The sequence below is a fragment of the Podarcis bocagei genome (genome assembly GCF_964188305.1).
Source record: "Podarcis bocagei genome assembly, chromosome: 8".
Classification (NCBI taxonomy): Eukaryota; Metazoa; Chordata; class Lepidosauria; order Squamata; family Lacertidae; genus Podarcis; species Podarcis bocagei.
In genome coordinates this window covers 58146931-58172016 of record NC_138133.1, presented here as the reverse complement: position 1 = coordinate 58172016, position 25086 = coordinate 58146931, and the positions used below count along the sequence as shown (strand labels likewise).

General features: G+C 41.0%; 1 protein-coding gene across 3 annotated transcripts in view; it reads right to left on the bottom strand.

The window, feature by feature from the left end:
• LOC308592802 (uncharacterized protein C8orf34 homolog) overlaps positions 1-25086 on the bottom strand; it is a 98652-nt gene that overhangs the window by 70959 nt on the left and 2607 nt on the right. For all 3 annotated transcript variants that reach the window (XM_081204661.1, XM_081204659.1, XM_081204660.1), the window contains exons 2-3: positions 2037-2184; positions 57-188 (exon numbers count right to left, since the gene is read on the bottom strand). In XM_081204661.1, coding sequence (XP_081060787.1) covers positions 57-188; positions 2037-2184 — 280 coding nt within the window. The remainder of the gene's footprint in view (positions 1-56; positions 189-2036; positions 2185-25086) is intronic.

Here is a 25086-nt window from a genome sequence, read left to right as displayed (position 1 = left end):
CAAGGTAAAAGTTTGAAGAAATCATTCATTATTAAATATGCTATACATTTCCTTACAAGATTTGGACTCTGGTGATGGGGGCGAAATGTTGGATACTGCAAGGTCACTCTTTGATTTTTTAGGCTTCTTTGCATTTGTCTGCCAGGGTTTATCATAGCTTCTGAAATCTCTTCTTGTTCCTTTATTTTCTGCTGGGGGAAGAAATAAGATTGTATTTGCTTAGTAGGTGTTTTTTTAAGGCAGATATGTAAAATATACCTTGATAAAAACAAACTCATTCAAAATAAGGTATACTGTAAAATATGCATGTAGATTGTGGCTCAGTTCACTTGTGACAAAATGTGTGCACTTCCAGAAAGGAGACTGTGGCCACTTTACTCCTCCTCTGGTCAGCCATGTACTGCACCGCAAAGGAAACACATGAACATTTTGATATATATTTTTTAATTGAAAAGTAGCTACAGGAGGCTGTCTGACCGGTCAGAGCAACAACAAAGGAGGGTGCTTCTTAACCTCTTCCCTCTTTTCCAAAATCACCATTCCAAAGGTGTATTTCCTTTTACAGGAGAAAAGACAAGGGTCCCATATCTTTTCACCCAACACACACATAAGCCACTTAGGGGGAGGTGGACAAAGGCTTCACCATCATACACCCATTCCACCACTCAAACTAGCAGCTTCCTGTGAAAGAAGATTAGGTGAGAGAAGCAGGAGACTGAGGGTGCTTCCAAACAACTTGCTCATTGACTATTCATCCTGATTTGTTTACAGGGAAGTTAGATGGTGTTGCATCAAACAAGGGTTAGCCCATACTTTCCAGGGCATTTCCCCATCCTTCTTTATTGGAAGAAGTCCAATGTTTTGGGGAAGCAGGTTTGTTGCACAGAACCTCCTGATCAACAATAATTGCGCAGCCTGAATTTGCCAGTGTGTGACTGAATCCCACCTAAAAATAGCAAGTCTGGAAGCACTCTGGAGTTGGAATGGTGGGAAGTGTCATAGTGAGTGGCAGGTGGGAGGAGTTAGTAGAGAAGGACAGGAAGAAGAGGTTAAAGGCCGTTGGTTAAGACAGTTGGTGGTGAAAAGGAGAGTACAATGTGTCAAGTGAATTTATTAGGTAGCAATAAAATTCCCTACTCTTTATTGTTCCTGGTTGTTATGATCCCTAAATAAATACAATACCTAGCTGTTCAAATATTCGATGTGTCCTGATCCAGGTATATTCCAAAGTAAAACGTCTCACTCCACATTCTTGCCTTCATTTGCACAGTCAAGCAAATTTAAGTAGAGTCCTACCACTCAGTAAGTAGTAGCAGTATTTACCTGAGATCCATTTATGATGAGTCTGTATCCAAGGGACAAGCTGGGCTACCAGACAGCTAGTTACCCTGGCTTACCCAGTGATTTCCAGGGGCCAGAGCTCCAGGGATGTCACAATCCCACAGCTGCTTTTCAGTAAAAAGCAAAGCATCAGGCACTGTTCATGAAACTACTGCATACCTAATTTGGTTCTGAACGAAGATTAAATTTTACAGTTGGGAGGATTAGGAATTTCTGACATCCTAGAATCTCATCAACAATGCACTATATAAGTAAAATATCATTACAGAATAATAATAAATAATAACATGTACTGTATAAATGTTCAGCAGTGTTAAGGTAGGAAAACATGGATACAAAGCCTAACTCAACAAAAAGCTTACAATGCGACCTGGGCACAATCAGTCATGCACAACCAAATCTACTTCCAAAGATTATTGTGACGAGAATATGGGATAACCTCATGCACAAGCATGAGTTCCCCATGCGTCAAATAAAATAAAATAAATATATGAGCATTGTTGTACAACAGTCTTCCCCAGCCTGGTGCAGCTGGATTACCATTTCCATCCCTGACCTCTGACCATTGCCTATGCTGACTGGGACTAATGAGAACTGCAGTCCGAAACATCCAGAGGACACCAGGTTGGGTGGGGAATGACTGTTGGCTGGTACTTACTGAGAATTCCCTAACATACAATTATTTTTCTACATACCTGAAGTTTCACTTTCTGCCCAGAGAGCAGCAGATCCAGACAGCGTCCTCTGAAGCTGACTACGACTTCCCTGTTTGGACTGGAGGTGGTCAATGAGAAATGGGATTGGGTGGTCAGGAGTCTCTGTTATCAGCTTGGTCATCAGTTCCTTAAAAATCATAAAATCAAAGAAGTATTTTAAAAAATCACCTTGTAATGGTAGGAGATTAAAATATAATTAATAGCGCACATTTATCAAAGCCTATTTTAGAGGAGATTGTCAGTGGTATCCAACATAGTTGTTCCATTTGTGAAAGGAGCAGAAGTTGCTTGTGTGACAGAACTTTCTTTCCATGCAAGTCTGTTCTCTGAGTTCCCCCAACCTTCTAGATTGCCTCTTTAAGACTGGTTTATGAGAATGGGTTAGAACCTCAGAAATAAGGAGCTCACCTACAGCTGTCTCCCGTTAAGGCTTCAAGGCCAGTGTCACAAGGTAATTGGGTGGAAGAGGTGAACGCCAATGGTCTAAGTTCCCATAAAACCTGGATTGTTGGGAGCTCAGTGGTCAGCGTCTATTTGGGCTTTTGACAGCATCTTGTTCCATTGCTCAGCCTACTGAGATTCAAGTGTAAGCTTTTACATTAATTAGCTGGATAAGTTAGTGTTTGTTGTTTTCTTATCTTCTGAGCTGTTTTAATCTGTGTTATTATTTGGAGTTTTTCACTCTTGTAGAGTTTTGTTTTAGTAAAGTCTGTGTATGAGTTTATAAAATTTGGTCTGGTCTGAGTTCCTGAACCCTTTAATTTTGACCATGCTTTTTGGAGCGAGGGTCATCCATCACAGGGCCCAAGGAGTTAGGAGAGGGGGGTGGGGAGTTCTGTTGCTTAAGTGTAAGACAGGATGATTTAGTTGGAGACAACCCATTGGTTTTGCATGTGTTTAATATGATCTACTTTACTTTGGACCAAACTACATATTACAAACAGCATCTTTGCGGGTAAAAGGCAGTTGTGAGGATACTGGGTGAGGCCCTGATCTGGACCCAAAGTGTGATACAAGACTACACAGTTCTTTCAAAAGGTGAGCAGACTTTAAAAAAACCCAAACATGACTAATGTAATGCACGGTTTGGCCCTTAGCCTGCTATCCTTTTTGCAATTACCTCAGAGTAAGCCCCACTGAACTCAGAGGAATTTAGAAACAACTTAACATAGGATTGCACCTAGGCAATATATCCCCTGGATCTTGCAGAGTGTTGTGATTATAAACATATGAACATGAAGTTTAAAGTCAAGTTTAAAGTATTCCTTTTTCCTTCCACAAGGCAAATACTACTACTCTGATGACCCATTCTTATAAATCTCTGAACTACAGATCCTACACATACAGATTTTTGTGTGCACAGAGTTAAACAAAAGTTTGGACTACAGCCAATAAATTAATCGCACAATTTTGATCATCTGGAAACTGCTGCACTGGATTCAGCAGCTCAGGTGGTAGGACTGACGATAATTTACAAGACAGTTTAATACACAGCAATATGAGCCCAAGTAATCAGGGGAATGGCGTGGGCTGATTTTGTGGGCTTTAGATGACAGGCATGTGCGGGTGCAAGATAAATGGCAACAGGAGTGTGTTCATTAATCTTTGCCACCTTCATTGTGCGCAAACGAGCAAATAAGAACCAGTGTGATTGCCGTATTGATCTGTAGGCTAACTAGTAACTCATTTACTATTCCTCTCAAGTTTTTATTTTCTATTGCAAGTTGGAAATAAAGCCAGTGCTTACAATCTTTTCTTTAAAAGAGTGCCATATATTTCCAGTCACTTTCTAAAGTTACAAAATGTATTTTTTCTCTCACTTCCCACAACCCAGTTATGTTGTCTTCTTTCCCACCCACTTCCCAAATTCTGAGTCCTTTTCCTTATGCAAATGTACACTGATAGCACGTGATAAAGAATAATAAAGTGGATTACAAATATTAAAAAGTACACATTGAAATGTTGGTATTCCACTAAAATAAAATAAAAATAACCATTTCACTTAGTTGCAGTAAACAGAGATGTGGAGAGAGTTACCAATTGTCATCTGGCTCCTTCTCTCTTCCTGAGCTGTCATCCATCTATTAGGAGCCATTCTGCCTGACTGCAGCAGAGGGAGAAGTGGTCCCACACCGGCTCAGATGACCAGCTGCCTTTGAGCTCTTTTACTCCATCACAACTAGTCATTATAATAATATACAAGAAGTGGGGCCATGTCCCACTTATGCCTATCAGAGTGTAAGCCTATGGGCAAGGACTGCCTTGTTTTTTAGCCTCTGTTCGGCAACTAGAAAATTCTATGTACTTCATGAATTAACTAAAATAATATATATTTTAACCATGAAATGGACATGTTCTCCCTCCCCCCAACCCCCCCCAAGTATTTAAATGCATGTATTTAAATGCATGAAGACAAACTAACCTACTGGATTTCTTAATTCCATAATTCCACCATAGTGTACAAAAACACTTGATGTGGTTTTACATTGAAAAGTGGGATACAGAATGTGTAAGATAAATCATATATATATATATATATATATATACACACACACACACACACACACACACACAAACATACTTTACAGTGGTACCTCGGGTTAAGAACTTAATTCGTTCTGGAAGTCCGTTCTTAACCTGAAACAGTTCTTAACCTGAGGTACCACTCTAGCTAATGGGGCCTCCCCATAGCTGTCAACTTTCAGATTTGAAAATAAGGGATCAGCAGCCTCACCTGCCCCAGGGACAGTCTACGGGATAGCTAACAATCAGGGATAGCAGCGGGAAAAGGGAATTTCCCGCCAAAAAAAGGGAAGGTTGACAGCTATGGGCTGCCGCTGCACCACCACTGTGCGATTTCTGTTCTCATCCTGAAGCAAAGTTCTTAACCCGAGGTATTATTTCTCGGTTAGCAGAGTCTGTAACCTGAAGCATCTGTAAACCGAGGTACCACTGTATAGGCAACTGGTGATGTACATACATTGTCTACAAATATGCTGCACCCTGCAATATGGGAATTTAGGGAAATGTTTATTTACTAAGGGTTGCCCCTGCTCAATTTGCTCACCAACCCCATCTCACCAAAGCCACTCACTCTTTGCTTTTCATCTCACCCAAGCCACCCCTTTGCACTCCCCTTTGACCTCACCAACCATCCTCTCGCTACCCTGGGCCATTGTTGGCTTCAACCCCACTGCCTTGCCCCCCCCCTCCCTCAGTAACCGGCAGGGACTCAGCTGCCAGGTGATCAGGGGAGCAACATTGCCTCATCATGCTATCTGTTATTGTTTACTTTGAGAGCTCAGTGTTACGTTGGGGAGGGGGGCGGGTAGAAAAATCCCATGTCTCTAACAACTTTATGAACTTTCACAATGTTGTGGGATATACAGAAGGGGCAATGGCTGTCATATTAGCAATCATCTAACATCTCCTTGGAATGGATCCCCCAAGCCTCCATTGCTGGGACTTCTCTGTGATGTTACACTCTCCCAACAACCACCTTAACATAGCAGTTCAATGTTCCATTACCATTCAGTTGGTTAATGTACCCTTGAATTTGCATTAAAATTTTACAAAGGTAGTTATATAACTTCCTTCATCTGAGTCAGAAAAAAATATCTACAAATGAAATAACTAACTGGATATCTTTCAGACTCAAATGTACAAAATGTTCAGGGTAATCTTTTTGCCCTCTATCAGCAACAACCTGGCAGCTTCACTGTACCTGCCCTCATTAAAGCAGGAAGGATTCGCTTCTGAATTCTTTACTTGCCAATTTATTACTCTGAATAGCAACGTAATCATCATCAACACTCCTTCTCCCTTGATTTTCCTCATTGGTGTCATTCACATATTTGATTTTTCTTTCTCAAAACCACCACCCACATGCTTTTTAAGGGTACTGCATTATTCTGCAAATTGGTTTCTGAGTTACCTCCTTTTACTTCTTTCATAAATGTGATATTTTTCAGTACTCTAATCTTGCCTCTTTTGAATGTTTTTCTTTTCCAACATCCATACCTAACTGTGGCACTATTAAGAAACCTACTAAATTCATACCTGCTCACAAAGGCTTTACCTTTGCAAAGGACCTCTTTGCTTACAGGCTATTGAAATAGAGTTCAATATTTCATTTACAGTAAGTAATGTAGCTATAAAACGGTCTACATCCAGCCCTTTTACCATTCCTTTTATTGTTCTCCAGGTAAGCAGATGCAATGATAAGAGTGCAGTCTCAGCATTAACGCATTGCCCCAGCCTAGGAAGCAGAGTAGTTTGTTTGGATGCTCAGTTTGTGTGCTCTCTCCATCTCTCTCTCACACATAGCAGGAAAAGAGAGGAAAATTATCTCAGACTGGAGCAGCCACAGCACACCAGTATGTTTCTCTGATGAAGAGCATAGCAATGTGTTATGGTTGCTGCCTCTCCAGTCTGACCTTCTTTCTCTTATAAAAGAGAAACAGAGAAACAGACAAAGAGCACTTGGGCTGGGGGTAATCAAATGCTTCGTTCCTTCTTGCTTTAAGAGAAGGGCATTTGTAAAGGTCTCTGCCAGTTCCGATTTCCAGAAGGCAGTGAGCTAGCGCCACTACATCAGAAGTACAGCAGAGCATATCATCATGCCACTAGTGACAGTTGCCAGTTCCATTTCAGAAGTTGTAAACATGTGATCAAGATTTATTGCCCACTCGCATCTAAGATTTCAGGGTTTTCTCTCCTCCGTAATTAAATCTGTAGGACAATCATATGGCAGGTTCTTGAAATGAATCCATGAAAATATGGGTTCCAGATAGCTGCTGTTTCCAGATCATCTTCAAGGCTAGCCCTACATAGAGCACATATGGTAGCCAAGGTAGGAAGTGTGCAAAACTGTGGCCAGCCTATCTCATTTCAGGAATGGCCATAGCTGGTAAACCAACCACAGCTGGAAATAGGCACTCCTAGTGACCAAGGTCACATGTACCTCAAGTGGCGAAGTTGTGTCCAGGAGCACCACTACACTACTATGTACCTTGTATTTCAAGTCAAGTACAATTTGCTCTAGAACAGGCCAATTGCCCCAATTGTCAGACATGAGAACTGTCCATCCAGAGAGCTTCATTCTTGTCAGGATTCAGCTTCAGTCTACTGGCTTCCATTCAACCCATTACCACTTCAAGGCACTGGTTCAACAAGAGCACAGCTTCATCAGGTTCAGATGGTATATAGAATGGTAAAACTGAGCTTCACCAGCAAAATGGTACTGAGCTCCAAATCTCCTGATGACTGCATACAGCTTCATAGATTGCTTCATATACGATAGATGTTGAGTAGCACTGGAGACAACATGGGACAAGACCCCACAGCAAAACTGTCATGTGGCCAAGCAGAAGACTTCCAGTGGTGTTCTCTGGAGGTAGCCTATAGCTAGAAGCAGAACCAATGTATCAGTGAGCTCCAACCCCCAACACTCTAACAGGATACCATGCTTATCAAAAGCATGGTATTCTTATCAGTATCAAAAGGCACTGAAATATCAAGAAGAATCAACAGGATTGCACACCCCATGTCTCTCTCCCAATACAACTCATCAATCAGCATGTCTCAATACCAAAATCAGACCAGAAGCCAGACTGCAATGATTCAAGACCATCTGTTTCATCTAAGTACTTCTGCAATTGCATAGCTATCACACTCTTTATAACAGTGTTGCACCAAAAGGGGGCATTAGCATTTGGCTGTAAATCTTTAAATCAAGATGTATCTACCTTCTCCTGCATTGAGGCATTTGCCATCTCCAGCCCCCTATATCTTTACAAGTCAGGAATGACAGATTGAGAGCATGTAGAGCAGTTGACCAACTCCCTACAAGTATCTTCCCTTTACCCTCATGCCACAGTAAGTGAAACTGATCCCAGAGAACATCACCAGATGGCTCTCTAGACATGTCATCAGAGACTATATTAATAGTAGTGTCAAGGTCAGAGCAAAGCCAAGCATCGTTATCCTTGAAATGCCTTGCAGATGTGTTGTAGTAGGCTTCAGACGGTTCTGCTGTTGCTAGCTGTGATCCAGAACTCACTAGCTTCTTTACCACTCTGAAAAGCTCTGCCAGATGCAAGTACTGCCACCACAGCTACATAGTGGGTACAATTATGTGCTCTTATTTGTGTTTTATCACCCTCACTGTGAGACTTCTGACATTTGAGCTTGAACCATCACCCAACTTGTTTCATTGTTCGAAGCTCACTGGAAAACCAAGGCATACCTCGGGCTGTGCAGTGCAAGAAAGAGCACATTGGGGCAATGGTGGCCCTGGGCCTGCCCATCTCACCATTTTATAGTGGGATCAGGGCTTCAGTGGGAATATCAGACATGCCAACCAGTAAGTATTCAGGGATGAACCATCCCTACAGTCACCATCAAATCAAACCTCATCCGGAAGTGATCTATCCATGATGACAGTGTTAGAATAGCACACATCCAGCTATGGAACCATACCCAATCCACTCTGGGAAAGAATCAGAACAGGAATGTAACCTGCAGCATGTGTTGGGCTAGAGATGTACGAAAACAGCCACATGATTCTCATTGTAGGCACGAAGTCCCAATTTGATCCTATCAAGACAGCCTCGGAATATATGTCCTACAATAAAATTACTTCACTTGGGGAGTTCTCCTATACCATCCCTAAGACTGTCTCTGTCAATTCTGACAGGAAGGCAGTTAGGCAGTGGGGTGGGTGATACACCAACACGTTATCTGTTCAGTTTCCCCAGCTAAACACCAGGTATGAACCCCCAGGTGCACTGGCTTCCTGACAAGAGACATAATTTTTGTAAATGGCAGCAACTCCACCACAGCCCTTCAGCCTATATTAGTGCTTCACTAAGTATCCAGTCACTGATTTCCATCAGTATTTTTTTCTGCCTCACAGAAATATTTACTGCTTGATCTTATAACCCATGACACCAGTATAGTAATCTTTATATCTGGTTTTATACTGACAGCGGGGCCATATCACATAAACAATTGTTATGCTTGCAAATGCTCTCCCTTACAGACCCACAATGCGATGTAAAGGCCACCATAATGCATTATTGTGCTTTTAAAAAGAAGCATTGTGGGTTGTAGAGGATTTATGTAGCTCCTTCTCAAAAAGCATCTTCTCAGAAGTTCTTCAAAAACCAGCAACCTAATTTACTTGGAAGTAAGTCCCACTGAGTTCAATGACACTGATTTCATTAGTTAAGTGGATTGAGTCTAAGTGGATATAGGATTGAGCTATTTCATGAACAAAAAAGAAATATTAAGCTTATGGCTTCTATAAGCTAATTAAAAAATTACCACAGGGATAGTCCCCTCTCTCTGTCTCTCTCACACATTTTGTTTCCAAAAAATAATCTCAGATGAAAGTGATAAATCAAGAAAGACTTAAAATGTAAATTGTTTCAGAACTGAATTGCACATTAGAAATAAAACCTCATTAATCCTACAATAAGAAAACCAATAGCAATTCAGGTGAATATTGCAGACTTCTCCTTCTCTTTAAGTGTTTCATTGATTTCCATTTTCATGAGGTTAAAAAAAGCCAACTATCCTTTTAAAAATCCAGGTCCTACTCATTCAGTGAATAGGAGGTTAGAAAGACAGAGAGGCATGGTAAAAATAAGATGTCCTGGGTTTTGCCTGCCACCTTCTTGTATCTCAGCCTTAAATACATTTGTTCAAATCCAAAGCTATTATACAATATATGCATAGGACCTATTGCAGCAATAAAACTGCTAGCACATTTGCAAAGCTAAGCAGGGTCTGATATGGATTCAAATTGGATGGGAGATTGCATGCTCAGATTCCTGTATTGCAGGGAGTTGGACTTAGATGACCCTTGGGGTCCTTTCCAACTCTACAATTCTATTTTATGATTCTATGACCTCTGTGTGAACAGGGCGGCTTCAATTATGGGAACTAAATCCCAGGAAGCTGCCTTATATTGAGTCATAACGGTAACAGTACCCCTGACCATTAGGTCCAGTACACAGACGACTCTGGGGTTGCGGCACTCATCTCACTCTATAAGCCGAGGGAGCCGGCGTTTGTCCTCAGACAGCTTCTGGGTCATGTGGCCAGCATGACTAAGCCGCTTCTGGAGAACCAGAGCAGCGCATGGAAACACCGTTTACCTTCCCGCCTGAGTGCTACCTATTTATGTACTTACACTTGACGTGCTTTAGAACTGCTAGGTGGGAAGGAGCAGGGACCGAGCAACGGGAGCTTACCCCGTCGTGGGGATTCGAACCACCAACCTTCTGATCAGCAAGCCCTAGGCTCTGTGGTTTAGACCACAGCGCCCATACCATTGCTCTTTCTAACTCAGTATATTGCGCACACCTAACCAGCTCGCACCTAATGCTAAACCATGGTTTAGTGGTATGTACATGATTTTCTGTGAAAGTGAGTGAGTGCTGCAACCTCCTCTTACTCCTGGCTGGGAGAAGTTTTGCTTTACATGGTTCCTGCCTTTGTTATACACAAAGCAATACTAGTTTAAAACTAATTTCAGCATCATAACCTATGGTGTGAAATTGCCTTAGTTTGCAAGTGGTTAAAGAGTGTCTTAAAACAAGATTCCTGGTTAAAATCCAGGAACTGGTTGAAGTGAAACTGAATTGTGGCTTATTTGCCTTCTCAGCAGCCTGGGACAACTAGAAAGGAGAGAGGAGCGTTCAGATATGTGACCGCAAAGAATGCTAAATCAAGGTTTAGTGGCATAGGCTTTCCAGTGGTTTAGACAGATATATTTACTAGCTCTGCTAGGAAATGCCAAGGATTGAACCTAGAAATTGTCATGCAAAGCATAAGCTCTATACTTGCTACAGCTCCTTCCTTTGCTGTGAGTACACAGTACAGCCTTGATACAGACTATTCCTCAAAGCTGAAGCGAACACAGCAGCTCTCACATAAATGAGAGTTTATGCACCAACACCAAAGGTACTAGATCAAAGCTACTGCTTGCGAGAAAGTCCAGATGATTTCTAAAGATTGCTTCCACATAGGTGGAAACTTCAACCTAAGTTGATACTGTTTTATTTATACATTGGAATGCTTAAGTAAATTTTTTAATTTAAAACAAACAAATCCCATTATGACTAAAAGCTTGATCAGATATTCTTGGTTTATTGCCACGATTCTTGGTTTATTGCAGACTTCAGGCAAACTGTATGAAGTTGCAGGGAGCTAAGCTGCAAAGGCAGGAAAGCTTAGCACCTTCACCTTGCGATTTATGTATTATTGGACAAAACAGATACAGAGAGAGAGAGAGAGCGCAATCAATATGGGCGGTCTTAAGCATATACCTGCTGGCCTAGCAATGCAAATTCTGCTGGCGAAAAGGTAGATGGCCTGATTTCTATATAGGTGCTGAGTGAGCAGCTTCCTTCAATAATACCCCTAGGTTCATCTTGATTCTAAGTATACTTCAGAAATATCAAATGCACTATACCAGTATTAAAAAAGAGGATTTAGAAGCCTTGCTTCACCCCAATCCAAAGTATATATGAAATAGAAAACAGCAGCATCAAATCTCTTCGGCACTAAAAACGGCTGCAGTAGAAAATTTAGCTGTGTGCACTGTTTTCTCCTGTGATTGCACAAAGCCTTTTTAGATTCTGTCTCGTTGTTTTTTTAAAAAAGCAACAACTAAAAGCTCTGTTTTTAAGAACGTACACCTTAACACAAAACATGGTACAAGTCAACACTGTAAAATGCCTTAGTGGTTTTAAATATGTATATATATATATATATATATATTATTTTGAACTATAGCAACAATTCCCCTTTATGCTGGCTCTGATATGTTATTTACCGTATTTATGTGCCATACAGCCTGTTTTTGTTGTTTTAAGTTATTCCAATTCCTTTAATTGTTATGATTGTTTTATTTTGTTCTCTGAATGTTTTTAGCTGCTTTGAACACTCTTATATTGGAAAGGCAGCATATAAGTCATTTTCATTAATAAATAGAATGCTACCTTTCTTAACAAGTTCAGGTAAGCTGCCAGTACAGCCTATTGCCAAGGAAAAAATACTGTGATACATGCTTACATATTTATTGACTATAAAGTAAGCCCACAACTTACACACATTTAACTTGTGTGCATTCAGCTTTATGTTTTTTTTTATAAAAGATTTTATTCAATTTTCAAACATAAATTACAAAATCACATAACAAACATACCAACAAACAATATAGAAAAGAGAAGAAAAGAAACAAAGAAAAGAAAAACACAACTATTCATAACATTTTGTATAACTAGCTGGACTTCCTCACATCTCCCAACCCTGCATTCTCTGTAATAAAAATATCAGCAAATTATTACCTTGTTTCAATTCTTATTTTATACCTCTCAAATGTTATACTTCTAGTCTTAAAGTCCTTTTTATCAGTTAGTTGTAACTTAAATTAGACATAATATTACTTTAAGTTTCAACCTTTTCTTACATATCACTTAATTTTCTAAATCTTTCAGTCGAGTTACTGGAACCCTATTTTTCTGGATCGTGGAATTTCTTAACATTCATACAATTTATACTGTTTTTGTAAATAGTCTTTAAACTTTTTCCAATCCTCTTCCATTGTTTCTTCTCCCAAATCTCGGATTCTGCCAGTCATTTCGGCCAGTTCCATATAGTCCATCAGTTGCGTCTGCCACTCTTCCAGTGTGGGCAAATCTTGTGTCTTCCAGTGCTTTCCGATGAGTATTCTTGCTGCTGTAGTTGCATACATAAAAAAAATTCTGTCCTTCTTTAACACTTTCTGGCCGACAATGCCCAAGAGGAAGGCCTCTGGTTTCTTAGTGAAGGTACATTTAAATACCTTTTTTAATTCATTGTAGATCATTTCCCAGAAGGCCTTCACTCTTGGACAAGTCCACCAGAGGTGAAAGAATGTCCCTTCAGCCTCCTTACATTTCCAACATTTATTATCAGACAGGTGATATATTTTTGCAAGCTTGACTGGGGTCATGTACCACCAATATATCATTTTCATAATATTTTCCTTCAAGGCATTACATGCCGTGAACTTCATACCGGTGGTCCATAACCTTTCCCAGTCCTCAAACATGATGTTGTACCCAATATCCTGAGCTCATTTTATCATGGCTGATTTAACTGTCTCATCCTGAGTGTTCCATTTAAGCAGCAAATTATACATTCTTGAAAGTACCTTAGTCTTTGGTTCTAACAATTCTGTTTCTAATTTCGATTTTTCCACCTGGAATCCTATCTTTTTATCCAAATTAAAAACCTCTTTAATTTGAGCGTAATGTAACCAATCTCGCACCTTGTCCTTTAGTTTCTCCAAGCTCTGGAACCTCCAAGTGTCTCCAGTTTTTTCTATTATTTCCCAATATTTCGGCCATCCAGCCTCCATATTGAGTCTTTTCCGGGCCTTAGCCTCCATTGGTGATAACCATCTTGGGGTCTTATTTTCTAATAAGTCTTTGTACTTTATCCAGACAATAAATATTGCTTTCCTGACAATATGGTTCTTAAACACTTTATGAACCTTTACCTTGTCGTACCACAAATATGCATGCCATCCAAAAGCATTATTGAACCCTTCCAGATCTAGGACATCAGTGTTCTCTAAAAGTAACCAATCCTTCATCCAGCAGAAAGCTGCAGCTTCATAATATAACCTTAAGTCCGGCAGGGCAAATCCCCCTCTTTCCTTTGCATCAGTTAGAATTTTAAATTTTATTCTGGGCTTTTTGCCCTGCCAGACAAACTTAGAGATATCTTTCTGCCACTTTCCAAAACATTCCACTCTGTCCACAATCTGTAGGGTTTGAAACAAAAACAACATCTTTGGCAATACATTCATCTTTATAGCTGCAATTCGACCCAACAAGGAAAGTTTCAATCTTGACCAAGTTTCTAGATCCTTTTTAATTTCTGACCAACATTTTTCATAATTATCTTTAAATAAGTTCAGATTTTTAGCAGTCAGATTAACCCCTAGGTATTTCACTTTTTTAACCACATTTAACTCTGTCTCTTTCTGAAACCTTTCTGATTCCAAAGGTGTCAAATTTTTCTCCAAAACCTTAGTTTTTTGCTTGTTCAATTTAAATCCCGCCACCCGACCAAACTCATGAATCAATTCTAAAACTCTTTTCGTACTAGATTCTGGCTCCTGCATTCAGCTTTATGCATGTGGTAAAAAAATTAAAAGGGGGCGGAATTCTGGGGGAAATTACTTTGGCAATCCCCTCCACCATTGAACCCAATGTGTTTTGAATATACACAATATTGGCTTGAGGTGCAACCTCCAGAATGTAACCCTTGCATAAATTGTGGGCTTACTGTATCTTAAAATGTTGCACAGTTTACTAAGAAGACATTATGCTGCAGCCCTATGCATATTTATTTACACATCAATAAATCCTACTGGACTCAATGGGATTTAGGGCCAAACCAGAAATTACTAGAAATGTGTGCTTATTTTTTAAAAATACAAATAGTAGCCATGGGAAGATGTATGTCATCTCATTTGTCCTCCCAGTTGAACGACGTGGCCCAGGGAGAGAGGGAAAAATAGTGGAAGTGAACAGCTGGCTTCGCAAATGGTGTAAACAGGAACGGTTTGGATTCTTAGATCACGGACTGCAGTTTCTTGAAGATGGACTTCTGGCAAGCGATGGGATGCACCTCACAATGGTTGGGAGGAATGATTTTGCCAAAAATCTCAGAAACCTCATCAGAAGGGCTTTAAACTGACTAATGTGGGGGAGGGAGACAGTGCTCCTGAAGGTAGGAGTCTATCAACTGATGAAGATGATCATCCAAATGTCATAGACCAAATGGAGCAAACAGCACGCAGACCTAGTGGTGGGAGGAAAAAATCCTTAAATAAGAGACACGGGGGAATGATTAATGGACTCCAATGTCTGTACACTAATGCGCAAAGCATGGGAAATAAACAAGATGAGCTTGAGCTCTTGGTACAGCAAACTAAATATGACATAATAGGCATCACTGAAACCTGGTGGGATAAGTCCCACGATTGGAATGTAATAATGGAGGGATACAATCTATTTCAGAGAAACAGACCAGACAAGAAAGGAGGAGTGGCGTTATATGTCAGGGATAATAATAATAATAATAATAATAATAATAATAATAATAATGATAATAATAATAATAATGATAATGATAATAATTTATTATTTATACCCCGCCCATCTGGCTGGGCCTCCCCAGCCACTCTGGGCGGCTTCCATAAAAACCAAAAATACAGTAAAATATCACATGTTAAAAACTTCCCTGAACAGGGCTGCCTTAAGATGTCTTCTGAATGTCAGGTAGTTCTTTATCGCTTTGACATCTGCTGGAAGGGCGTTCCACAGGGCGGGCGCCACTACCGAGAAGGCCCTCTGCCTGGTTCCCTGTAGCTTTGCTTCTCGCAATGAGGGAACCGCCAGAAGGCCCTCGGCGCTGGACCTCAGCGTCCGGGCAGAATGATGGGGGTGGAGACGCTCCTTCAGGTATACTGGACCGAGGCTGTTTAGGGCTTTAAAGGTCAGCACCAACACTTTGAATTGTGCTCGGAAACGTACTGGGAGCCAATGTAGGTCTTTCAAGACCGGTGTTATATGGTCTCGGCGGCCGCCCCCAGTCTAGCTGCCGCATTCTGGATTAATTGTAGTTTCCGAGTCACCTTCAAAGGTAGCCCCACGTAGAGCGCATTGCAGTAGTCCAAGCGGGAGATAACCAGAGCATGCACCACTCTGGCGAGACAGTCCGCAGGCAGATAGGGTCTCAGCCTACGTACCAGATGGAGCTGGTAAACAGCTGCCCTGGACACAGATTTGACCTGTGCCTCCATGGACAGCTGTGAGTCCAAAATGACTCCCAGGCTGCGCACCTGGTCCTTCAGGGGCACAGTTACCCCATTCAGGACCAGGGAATCCTCCACACCTGCCCGCCTCCTGTCCCCCAAAAACAGTACTTCTGTCTTGTCCTAGTATGCTTGGCTGCTCCTTTCCGCTGTATAGTAAACTTCAGAAGAGCATGATCACTCGCGCCTAATGATCCTTCCACTTCTACCCCACTAACCAGGTCATCAACATTGGTTAGGACCAGATCTAAAATGGCTGTTCCTCTTGTTGCTTCTCCCACTTTCTGGACAATGAAGTTGTCTGCAAGGCCAGTGAGGAATCTGTTTGACCTTAGTGGGGTAGAAGTGGAAGGATCATTAGGCGTGAGTGATCATGCTCTTCTGAAGTTTACTATACAGCGGAAAGGAGCAGCCAAGCATACTAGGACTCAATTTCTTGACTTTAAGAAAGCCGACTTCATAAAACTTAGGGAAGTGCTGGGTGAGATCCCATGGACAGTAATACTAAAAGGAAAGGGAGTTCATGATGGCTGGGAGTTTGTTAAGAGGGAGATAGTAAAAGCACAACTTCAGGCAATACCAATGAGACGGAAACATGGAAGGTGCCTAAAGAAGCCAGGGTGGCTATCTAAAGAACTTTTAACTGAGTTAAGATTAAAAAAGGATGTGTACAAAAAATGGAAAAGGGGGGAACCACCAAAGAGGAATTCAAACAAATAACCAGCACGTGCAGACACAAAGTCAGAAAAGCTAAAGCACAGAATGAACTCAGGCTTGCTAGCAACAAAAAAGGCTTTTATGGGTATGTCCGTAGCAAAAGGAAGAACAAAGAAACAGTGGGGTCACTCAGAGGAGAAGATGGTGAAATGCAAACAGGGGACACAGAAAGGGCTGAACTCCTCAATGCCTTCTTTGCCTCAGTCTTCTCCGATAAAGAAAACAATGCCCGACCTGAAGAATTTGGAGCAAATGATTCAGCAAAGGAAACACAGACCAGTATAACTAAGGAGATAATACAAGAATACTTGGCTAGTTTAGATGTATTCAAGTCTCCAGGGCCAGATGAACTGCATCCAAGAGTATTAAAAGAACTGGCAGATGTGATCTCAGAACCACTGGCAGTCATCTTTGAGAATTCCTGGAGAACAGGCAAAGTCCCGGCAGACTGGAGGAGGGCAAATGTTGTCCCTATTTTCAAAAAGGGGAAAAGAGAGGACCCAAATAATTACCGCCCAGTCAGTCTGACATCAATACCAGGGAAGATTCTGGAGCAGATCATTAAGCAAACAGTCTGTGAGCACCTAGAAAGGAATGCTGTGATCACCAATAGTCAGCATGGATTTCTGAAAAATAAGTCATGTCAGACTGACCTGATCTCGTTTTTGGACAGAATTACAAGCCTGGTGGATGAAGGGAATGCAGTGGATGTAGCCTACCTTGATTTCAGCAAGGCATTTGACAAGGTGCCCCATGATATTCTTGTAAAGAAGCTGGTAAAATGCGGTCTTGACTATGCTACCACTCAGTGGATTTGTAACTGGCTGACTGACCGAACCCAAAGGGTGCTCATCAATGGTTCCTCTTCATCCTGGAGAAGAATGACTAGTGGGGTGCCACAGGGTTCTGTCTTGGGCCCGGTCTTATTCAACATCTTTATCAACGACTTGGATGATGGACTCAAGGGCATCCTGATCAAATTTGCAGATGACACCAAACTGGGAGGGGTGGCTAACACCCCAGAGGACAGGATCACACTTCAAAACGACCTTGACAGATTAGAGAACTGGGCAAAAACAAACAAGATGAATTTTAACAGGGAGAAATGTAAAGTATTGCACTTGGGCAAAAAAAATGAGAGGCACAAATACAAGATGGGTGACACCTAGGTTGAGAGCAGTACATGTGAAAAGGATCTAAGAGTCTTGGTTGACCACAAACTTGACATGAGCCAACAGTGTGACGCGGCAGCTAAAAAAGCCAATGCAATTCTGGGCTGCATCAATAGGAGTATAGCATCTAGATCAAGGGAAGTAATAGTGCCACTGTATTCTGCTCTGGTCAGACCTCACCTGGAGTACTGTGTCCAGTTCTGGGCACCACAGTTCAAGAAGGACACTGACAAACTGGAACGTGTCCAGAGGAGGGCAACCAAAATGGTCAAAGGCCTGGAAACGATGCCTTATGAGGAACGGCTAAGGGAGCTGGGCATGTTTAGCCTGGAGAAGAGGTTAAGGGGTGATATGATAGCCATGTTCAAATATATAAAAGGATGTCACATAGAGGAGGGAGAAAGGTTGTTTTCTGCTGCTCCAGAGAAGCGGACACGGAGCAATGGATCCAAACTACAAGAAAGAAGATTCCACCTAAACCTTAGGAAGAACTTCCTGACAGTAAGAGCTGTTCGACAGTGGAATTTGCTGCCAAGGAGTGTGGTGGAGTCTCCTACTTTGGAGGTCTTTAAGCAGAGGCTTGACAACCATATGTCAGGAGTGCTCTGATGGTGTTTGCTGCTTGGCAGGGGGTTGGACTCGATGGCCCTTGTAGTCTCTTCCAACTCTATGATTCTATGATTCTATGTATATGTGCATAATAATTACTGAGGACTTAGCTACATTAGTAAAAATGTATTATAACACTGTGACACCAGATGGCGCTGTAGAGCTGAAATTGCAACTCAATGATATTTTCAATTGTGAGATTTACAACCTTTTTTTGCAGAGCATTTTCCTAACCCTCCAAAAATCAAAGAAGAAAGGAGCCACAAATCTGACTTAATGGCACAGTTTGGGAAGTAAACTGCAATCAGATCAGGCTTACTTCTGAGCAGGCATGATTAGGCTCCGACTGCCACAATAGGATTTTTATATACCACATTTTCCCGTGTATAAGACGCCCCCTATATTTTGGGACTAAAAATTAAGAAAATGCACTATGCACTATCCATGTATAAGACGACTCCTTATTTTAAACTTCAAAAATTTAGGAAAAAATATAGTCTTATACACGGAAAAATAAGGTATATACAGATTTGAATTCCTGACTCTGAGCATGACTAGAATGCAAAGTTTTCATTACCATATGCGGAAACTCTAATATTAGACTGTTACCCAAAAGCCAAAGCCTGTAGCCTTAGAATGACATGGAAATTCATTTTCAGAGAGACGTAAGATACTATTTCATATCAGCAGAACCTACATTTCATCAAGGATCTATACAGCTGGGAATCTGTAGTCAGAACTAATTATATTGATTTAGCAATCAGGAAAAATCATTGCAGACAAAATTACTGATCTCAGTCATAATTCCCGTTTCCCACAGGTGAGGAAATCTGCTTTTTCACAGGACGTAATCACAGACACAAATCTGTCAGGTTAACTATTTGACAGCTGTATAGCTTTGTGAAATATTATCCTAAGATCTACTGGAACGAAAGTATATACATATTTTCATTGCTTCATGTCATTTTGATACACTGTGTTTTGCTATTCCAGCCTATGACTGAGGGCATCTTACCTTCAAACTAGTAGCTCTAGTCACCATCACCCATAAGCAAATGCAACATGTGAACCAAATCAGTGACCACATATATAATCGGGGGGGGGGGGGTGCGTATTTGATACTGTTTTAAGCATTCTGCCTCCATGTCACAGTTTTTCCAGCTTCCAGCTGGAGGAAAATGTACAATATGGTTACCCTGACCAGAATGAACATCAGGATATTCTTTGTACTACAGGCAATTTTGGAGACAGGACAAAAAAAGAATGAAGTGAATCAGATTGTGGAGATTATGCAAATGTAGGTAGGCTTGGACACTTTCTATGTAGAAATGATGACACATGAGAAACTGTGGAGCATGGATTTCGAATTGAGATAGAAACCACAGAGTATGTCTCTGTTCCACACTTTGATTATCAAGGACGTCTGTGCATTTAAAAAGGTTTTTCACATATCTAAACATCTGCATGCATACTGAGACCCAAAACCACAGCAGGGGCCCCAGAAATATGTTCGTGAGTATATGTAGTCAATATGTTACATGTTTGCCATGAGAAACAGTGGTGTACGCACATGGAACACATTTGCTGTGTAAAATAAGGACTGCCACCAGAACCCCATGTCTCGGAAACAAGCTGTGCCCATATTGCCCAACTTCCAGTCATCACTACAATGAATGTGCCACATGATTAACACTTCCTGCGTACTCTCTAAGTGTCCCCATAGATGGTTTTATCCATTCTTCATGGCATACAACATTTCCCCATGGTAATGGGAACAGGTTCTGATTCTGCAGTTTCCTTGTAGCATGCATGCATCACTTTCATATGCAATCTCCCCTCACCGTAAGGTTTTAAATGACTATGCGTACGCATGACTATGAGAACCCAAACATTGTGAGGAGACACCCCAGATTCAAGAGAAAATAGACAAGCAGTGAGCCAGAACCATGCCACAACAAAGTACAGTACAGACCAGACCGCAAAAAAGGGCAAGAAATCAAGGTGTAACACACATCATTAAGAATGGAGCATTTTACACAGGTGACAAAACTGATATAATACAAAATGCTGTGGAAAGAACATGTACAGTCTAGACTTCTATTATTGCCCCCCCCCCAATGTAGCTCAAAATGCTCACCAGGTTACAGCCATAAGAAAGCCCTCCAAATAACACTTTTGAGCTCACAAACGTTGGTTTAACACTTGAAAAACCAATTCTTCAGCCAGTATAAAAGATTAGGGAAATAGTCTTCATAACATTTTTTAAAAGTTTGCACAGATTTGAAAGTCCCTTCGAGTAAGGAAAATGAACCCTGTCACTTTTGTTTAGTGATTCCCGGAACGGTGATCCTAAATGCACTTGCAGCAAAAGAGGCAGTCCAAGAAAGAACTTGGTGTCTGAAAGAGCTCATTGTGTGATTATATAATACATAACCAGTAAAAGTGAAGTGCAGGAAAAAAAGGGAGAAAACCCTAATTCTAAACATCAATCAAGCCTCTAATTAGGGAATCCAGGTTAGGATGTATGGCCAAAATGCATATATCTCTAAGGCACATGTACAAACCGACAGACACATATGCCAGGGCACAGCTTTGCTACTGTATACCTCTCAAAATAAACATTCATTCTGAATTTTTCCTTCCTTAAAAGCCCCTTGTCATCTTCTACTCTGCTTTTCTTAGTTACAGATCCTCTATACTGCCATTAAGTCAGATTTCTGACTCCTTTTTTTCTTTGATTTTTGTAGGGGTAAGGAAGACAAAACTTACCAGAGTTCTCCACCAGGTTGGAAACCACACATGTAGATTTCCCAGAATGCCCCCTTCTGAGGCATCCCCCAACCCCCAGAATAATAATAGGGCCATCTACCATCAACTGTGTACACAGAGGAAGATTTCAGGAGAGAGGGAGGCAGGCAAAGACCTCTTCAGAGCATGATCCTGCTGGACTTTCCAGCCACAAGATCATTCTAACCAGCGCTACTTTTCCAGGAGCTTACCCAGGGTCCGTGTTTCCTTTTAGAAATGAGGCACACTGAAGACTGCAGTGTCTTTAGGATATATGGTTTATTTACACATATATCCTTAATACCCTAAAAGAGTCTTGCTTCTCCCATAGCCACAGCCTTGGATACAAGCACAAATCAGATGGGCAGGTATTATTATTATTATTATTATTATTATTATTATTATTATTATTAATCCATTATTATTATTATTATTATTATTATTATTATTATTAGGCGTGCCTCTGACTCCCTGGCTTCCCAGCCTGCTGTTTGCTTCCAAGCTTCTAGCTCACTTAACTCTCAGCTCTGCCCTTTGTCTCTCTTCCAGCAAGTTGAGGGGAGGGCACTCATCCATTTGTCATGTGGCACAGGGCTACTTCCTTTGTTACCCTAAGGGCCCATACTTAGAGGACCATAACCAAGATACTTGCCTGCCTATTTCCACAATTAGAATCTTTGCTTAGGAACGCAGGTGGCGCTGTGGGTTAAACTACAGAGCCTAGGACTTGCCGATCAAAAGGTTGGCAGTTCGAATCCCCGCAATGGGTTGAGCTCCCATTGCTTGGTCCCTGCTCCTGCCAACCTAGCAGTTCGAAAGCATGTCAAAGTGCAAGTAGATAAATAGGTACCGCTCTGGCAGGAAGGTAAATGGCGTTTCCGTGTGTTGCTCTGGTTCGCCAGAAGCGGCTTAGTCATGCTGGCTACATGACCCAGAAGCTGTACGCCAGCTCCCTCGGCCAATAAAGTGAGATGAGCGCCACAACTCAGAGTCGGTCACGACTGGATCTAATGGTCAGGGGTCCCTTTACCTTTACAGGCATGCAGCCTATTCCCCCCCCCCAACTCATAACAGTACCCAATGTGAGCCTAATGTCAGTAGTGATGGGGTGGAGCTGCCCTCCCAGCACTGGTGTTGCTGCCACTATTACCGTATATCCATGCAACCCCAAGCTTGCCGCCAACTGAACACCTTCCAGGTAAGCAGCAGGGACACCAGTGTTTGGAGGGTGGCTCCACCCCACCCCCCACTAATGCCTAATGCAACCTTTAAAATGCATAAATAAACACATTGATCACAACCATTACACGGCATTTTCTGACAAAACTAGGGCCAGTCAGTAAGAATAAGAAATTAGCCTTGAGGACAAAAATTCAGAATCGTGTTTGGAACAAACTTTACCACTGCTTTGCAGGTTATGGTATTTTAAAAGAAAAATACCACCCCCATGAAAAATCAATTTCAGCCAGTACACTAGTAAAATTAAGAATGTGTTTTACCAACTATCCAGCTATTTCTTGGACGTATTATGCAAAGAAATTATCCTTAAACACTATATTTTTCATCTTTACTAAAGTGCATTTGTATTGCCCTGATGGCCGGATTCATTTGGGGTAGCTTAGCGCAGATTTCCTTTCTAGACCATGCAATTAAATATATATTGTTTGCAGTTTAGAATGTACTTTGTACTTTAATTAGATGCAGGAAAAGCATTGTTAATATAAGCTCACCATGAACATTTTGAATAAACTGACACTCATTAATGAGTCAGCTGGCAAACAAGCTTGCACACTACAGTATCCTTGTTCTAGTACATATTAAAAGTAAGAAAAGGGATAAGATTTCCTGTGAAACAAGCACAAAGGGTAGGTGGGGAGCCAGAATTAAAAATATGATAATCAAAAATGTATTTTTCTTACCAATGTATTGTGTTTCCTTTCTACAATAATAGCTAATATTAACTTCTATTAAATTTTTATTATTTCTTAAAATGCTGCCACATTATCAAATTTGGGGTATTTTTTTTTAAACTCATGCTGCATTATGCTTAGCCATTTAAAAATATTTCTCTAGAACAGACTGCTGCATTCTGAGCGTCTCAGAGAAAAAATAGCATTCAAAAGCTTGAATCACAGTTCCATTTCAGTAGGTAAAATCTGAATATATATATATATATATTTGTTATCTGCAAAAAAGAATCTGATCTTCGCCATTTTCATAACTTGCAATATTTTTAGAACATGTATCTTCAAACACTTTGGGGTATTTGTTCTATATCACAATCCTAGACATACCTACTCAGAAGTAAAACAAATAAAAAAATTAAAAAATTGTCCAGTAGCACCTTAGAGACCAACTAAGTTTGTTCTGGGTATAAGCTTTCGTGTGTTTGCACCACTTGAACTTTTCATTCACTAACAGAAGTCAATAACCATATCTGCTCTTTTACAGAAATCAATGGAATTTCCCCTAAACATAACTACATTTCTCATGATGCATTTTTGGCTTAGTCTTCTCCTCAGGAAGACGATAAACACTAGTTTGGTGAGCCACAGAAACCAACTAACTAAAAATGTTGTTATGAAGCCAAAGTTGGCAAAATCGAAACCGAAATAAATATGAACCTTGGGGGTGGGGAGGTAATAGCTGTACTTTCTAGAGAAGGAGGTGCTGAAGAGGACATGTTTGAGGGTTCCCACTATACAGCCATCTTATGAGCCCCCTCCTAAATCAGTAGCCCCACCCCAGCAGACTTACCTACTGCTGGACTGGAGGTGACAATGGTAATGTTTTAGGCTATTGTGTGCATCTGTGAACTGCCTACCATTTTAGTTATCCACAATACCCATGAACTAGCATCACTCTGGGGCATTTGCAAAATAAAAATCATCACCACCATGTACAATTAAAATGGCTCACAAACCCAGCTGCCTGGCCCAGAGGGCCATATTAAAAGTGGTAACATGTCTGGAGTCTATAAAGGAATATTTAGAAGACTGTTCATGATTCTATGAAACACTTCATAGAGCTGGAATAGTGCACTGGTTACGGATCTGGGCCAGCAACAACCTGGTTAAATCTCAAATCACAGCACAATCCTAGCCCTGACTACTTAGCACTAAGCCCTATATCCCTATGGAATTCAATAGGGCTTTGCCAGGTAAGTGGAATTAGGATTGCTGCCTTAACACTGAACATGAAGACAGTTTAGAAGCTGCAACTAGTGAAGAATGTCTCTGGTTGGACACATATTACGCTGGCCTTGAAAGATCTGAACTGATTGCCAATTAGCTACTGAGTCCAACTTAAGGTCTTTATGTTGACACAGTAAGTCCTAAACAACCAGGGGCCCAGATTTCTGAAGGAGTTTCTCTTGCCACATTGACCTACCCAGTTGTTAAGTTCAGCTGTGGAGTCCCTGCTGGTGCTGTTGCCACCCTCAGTTGTGATGGCACATCATGAGAGACCTTTATCTGCGGTAGCCTCCATGTTATGGAATGATCTCCCCTCTGAGGTGCCTCTTTACCCAGGACTTTGATGGAGTGGATGTCCTCCCTCTTCGTGCAGTGCTGCTCTGTACTGCTGTTCTGTTCTTTTGATTTTGTTTTTGTGCTTTTATTTTATTATATTACTGTAGATTGCATTCATTTTAATTGCAATATTTTTGCAACCTGTCCTGGGGTCCATTTGGTGAAGGACAAACTACAAGAACAAATAATAAGCAAATGCATAGGCTCCTCTTACTAAGAAAATGCCAGACTGGTCAAAATCCAGTAGGCTACAAATATTCAGTTATGCTGAATTAGTGTGCTCAAGACCCAGAAGCCATACAGAGTTCACTCCAACTATTAATTAAGTATAT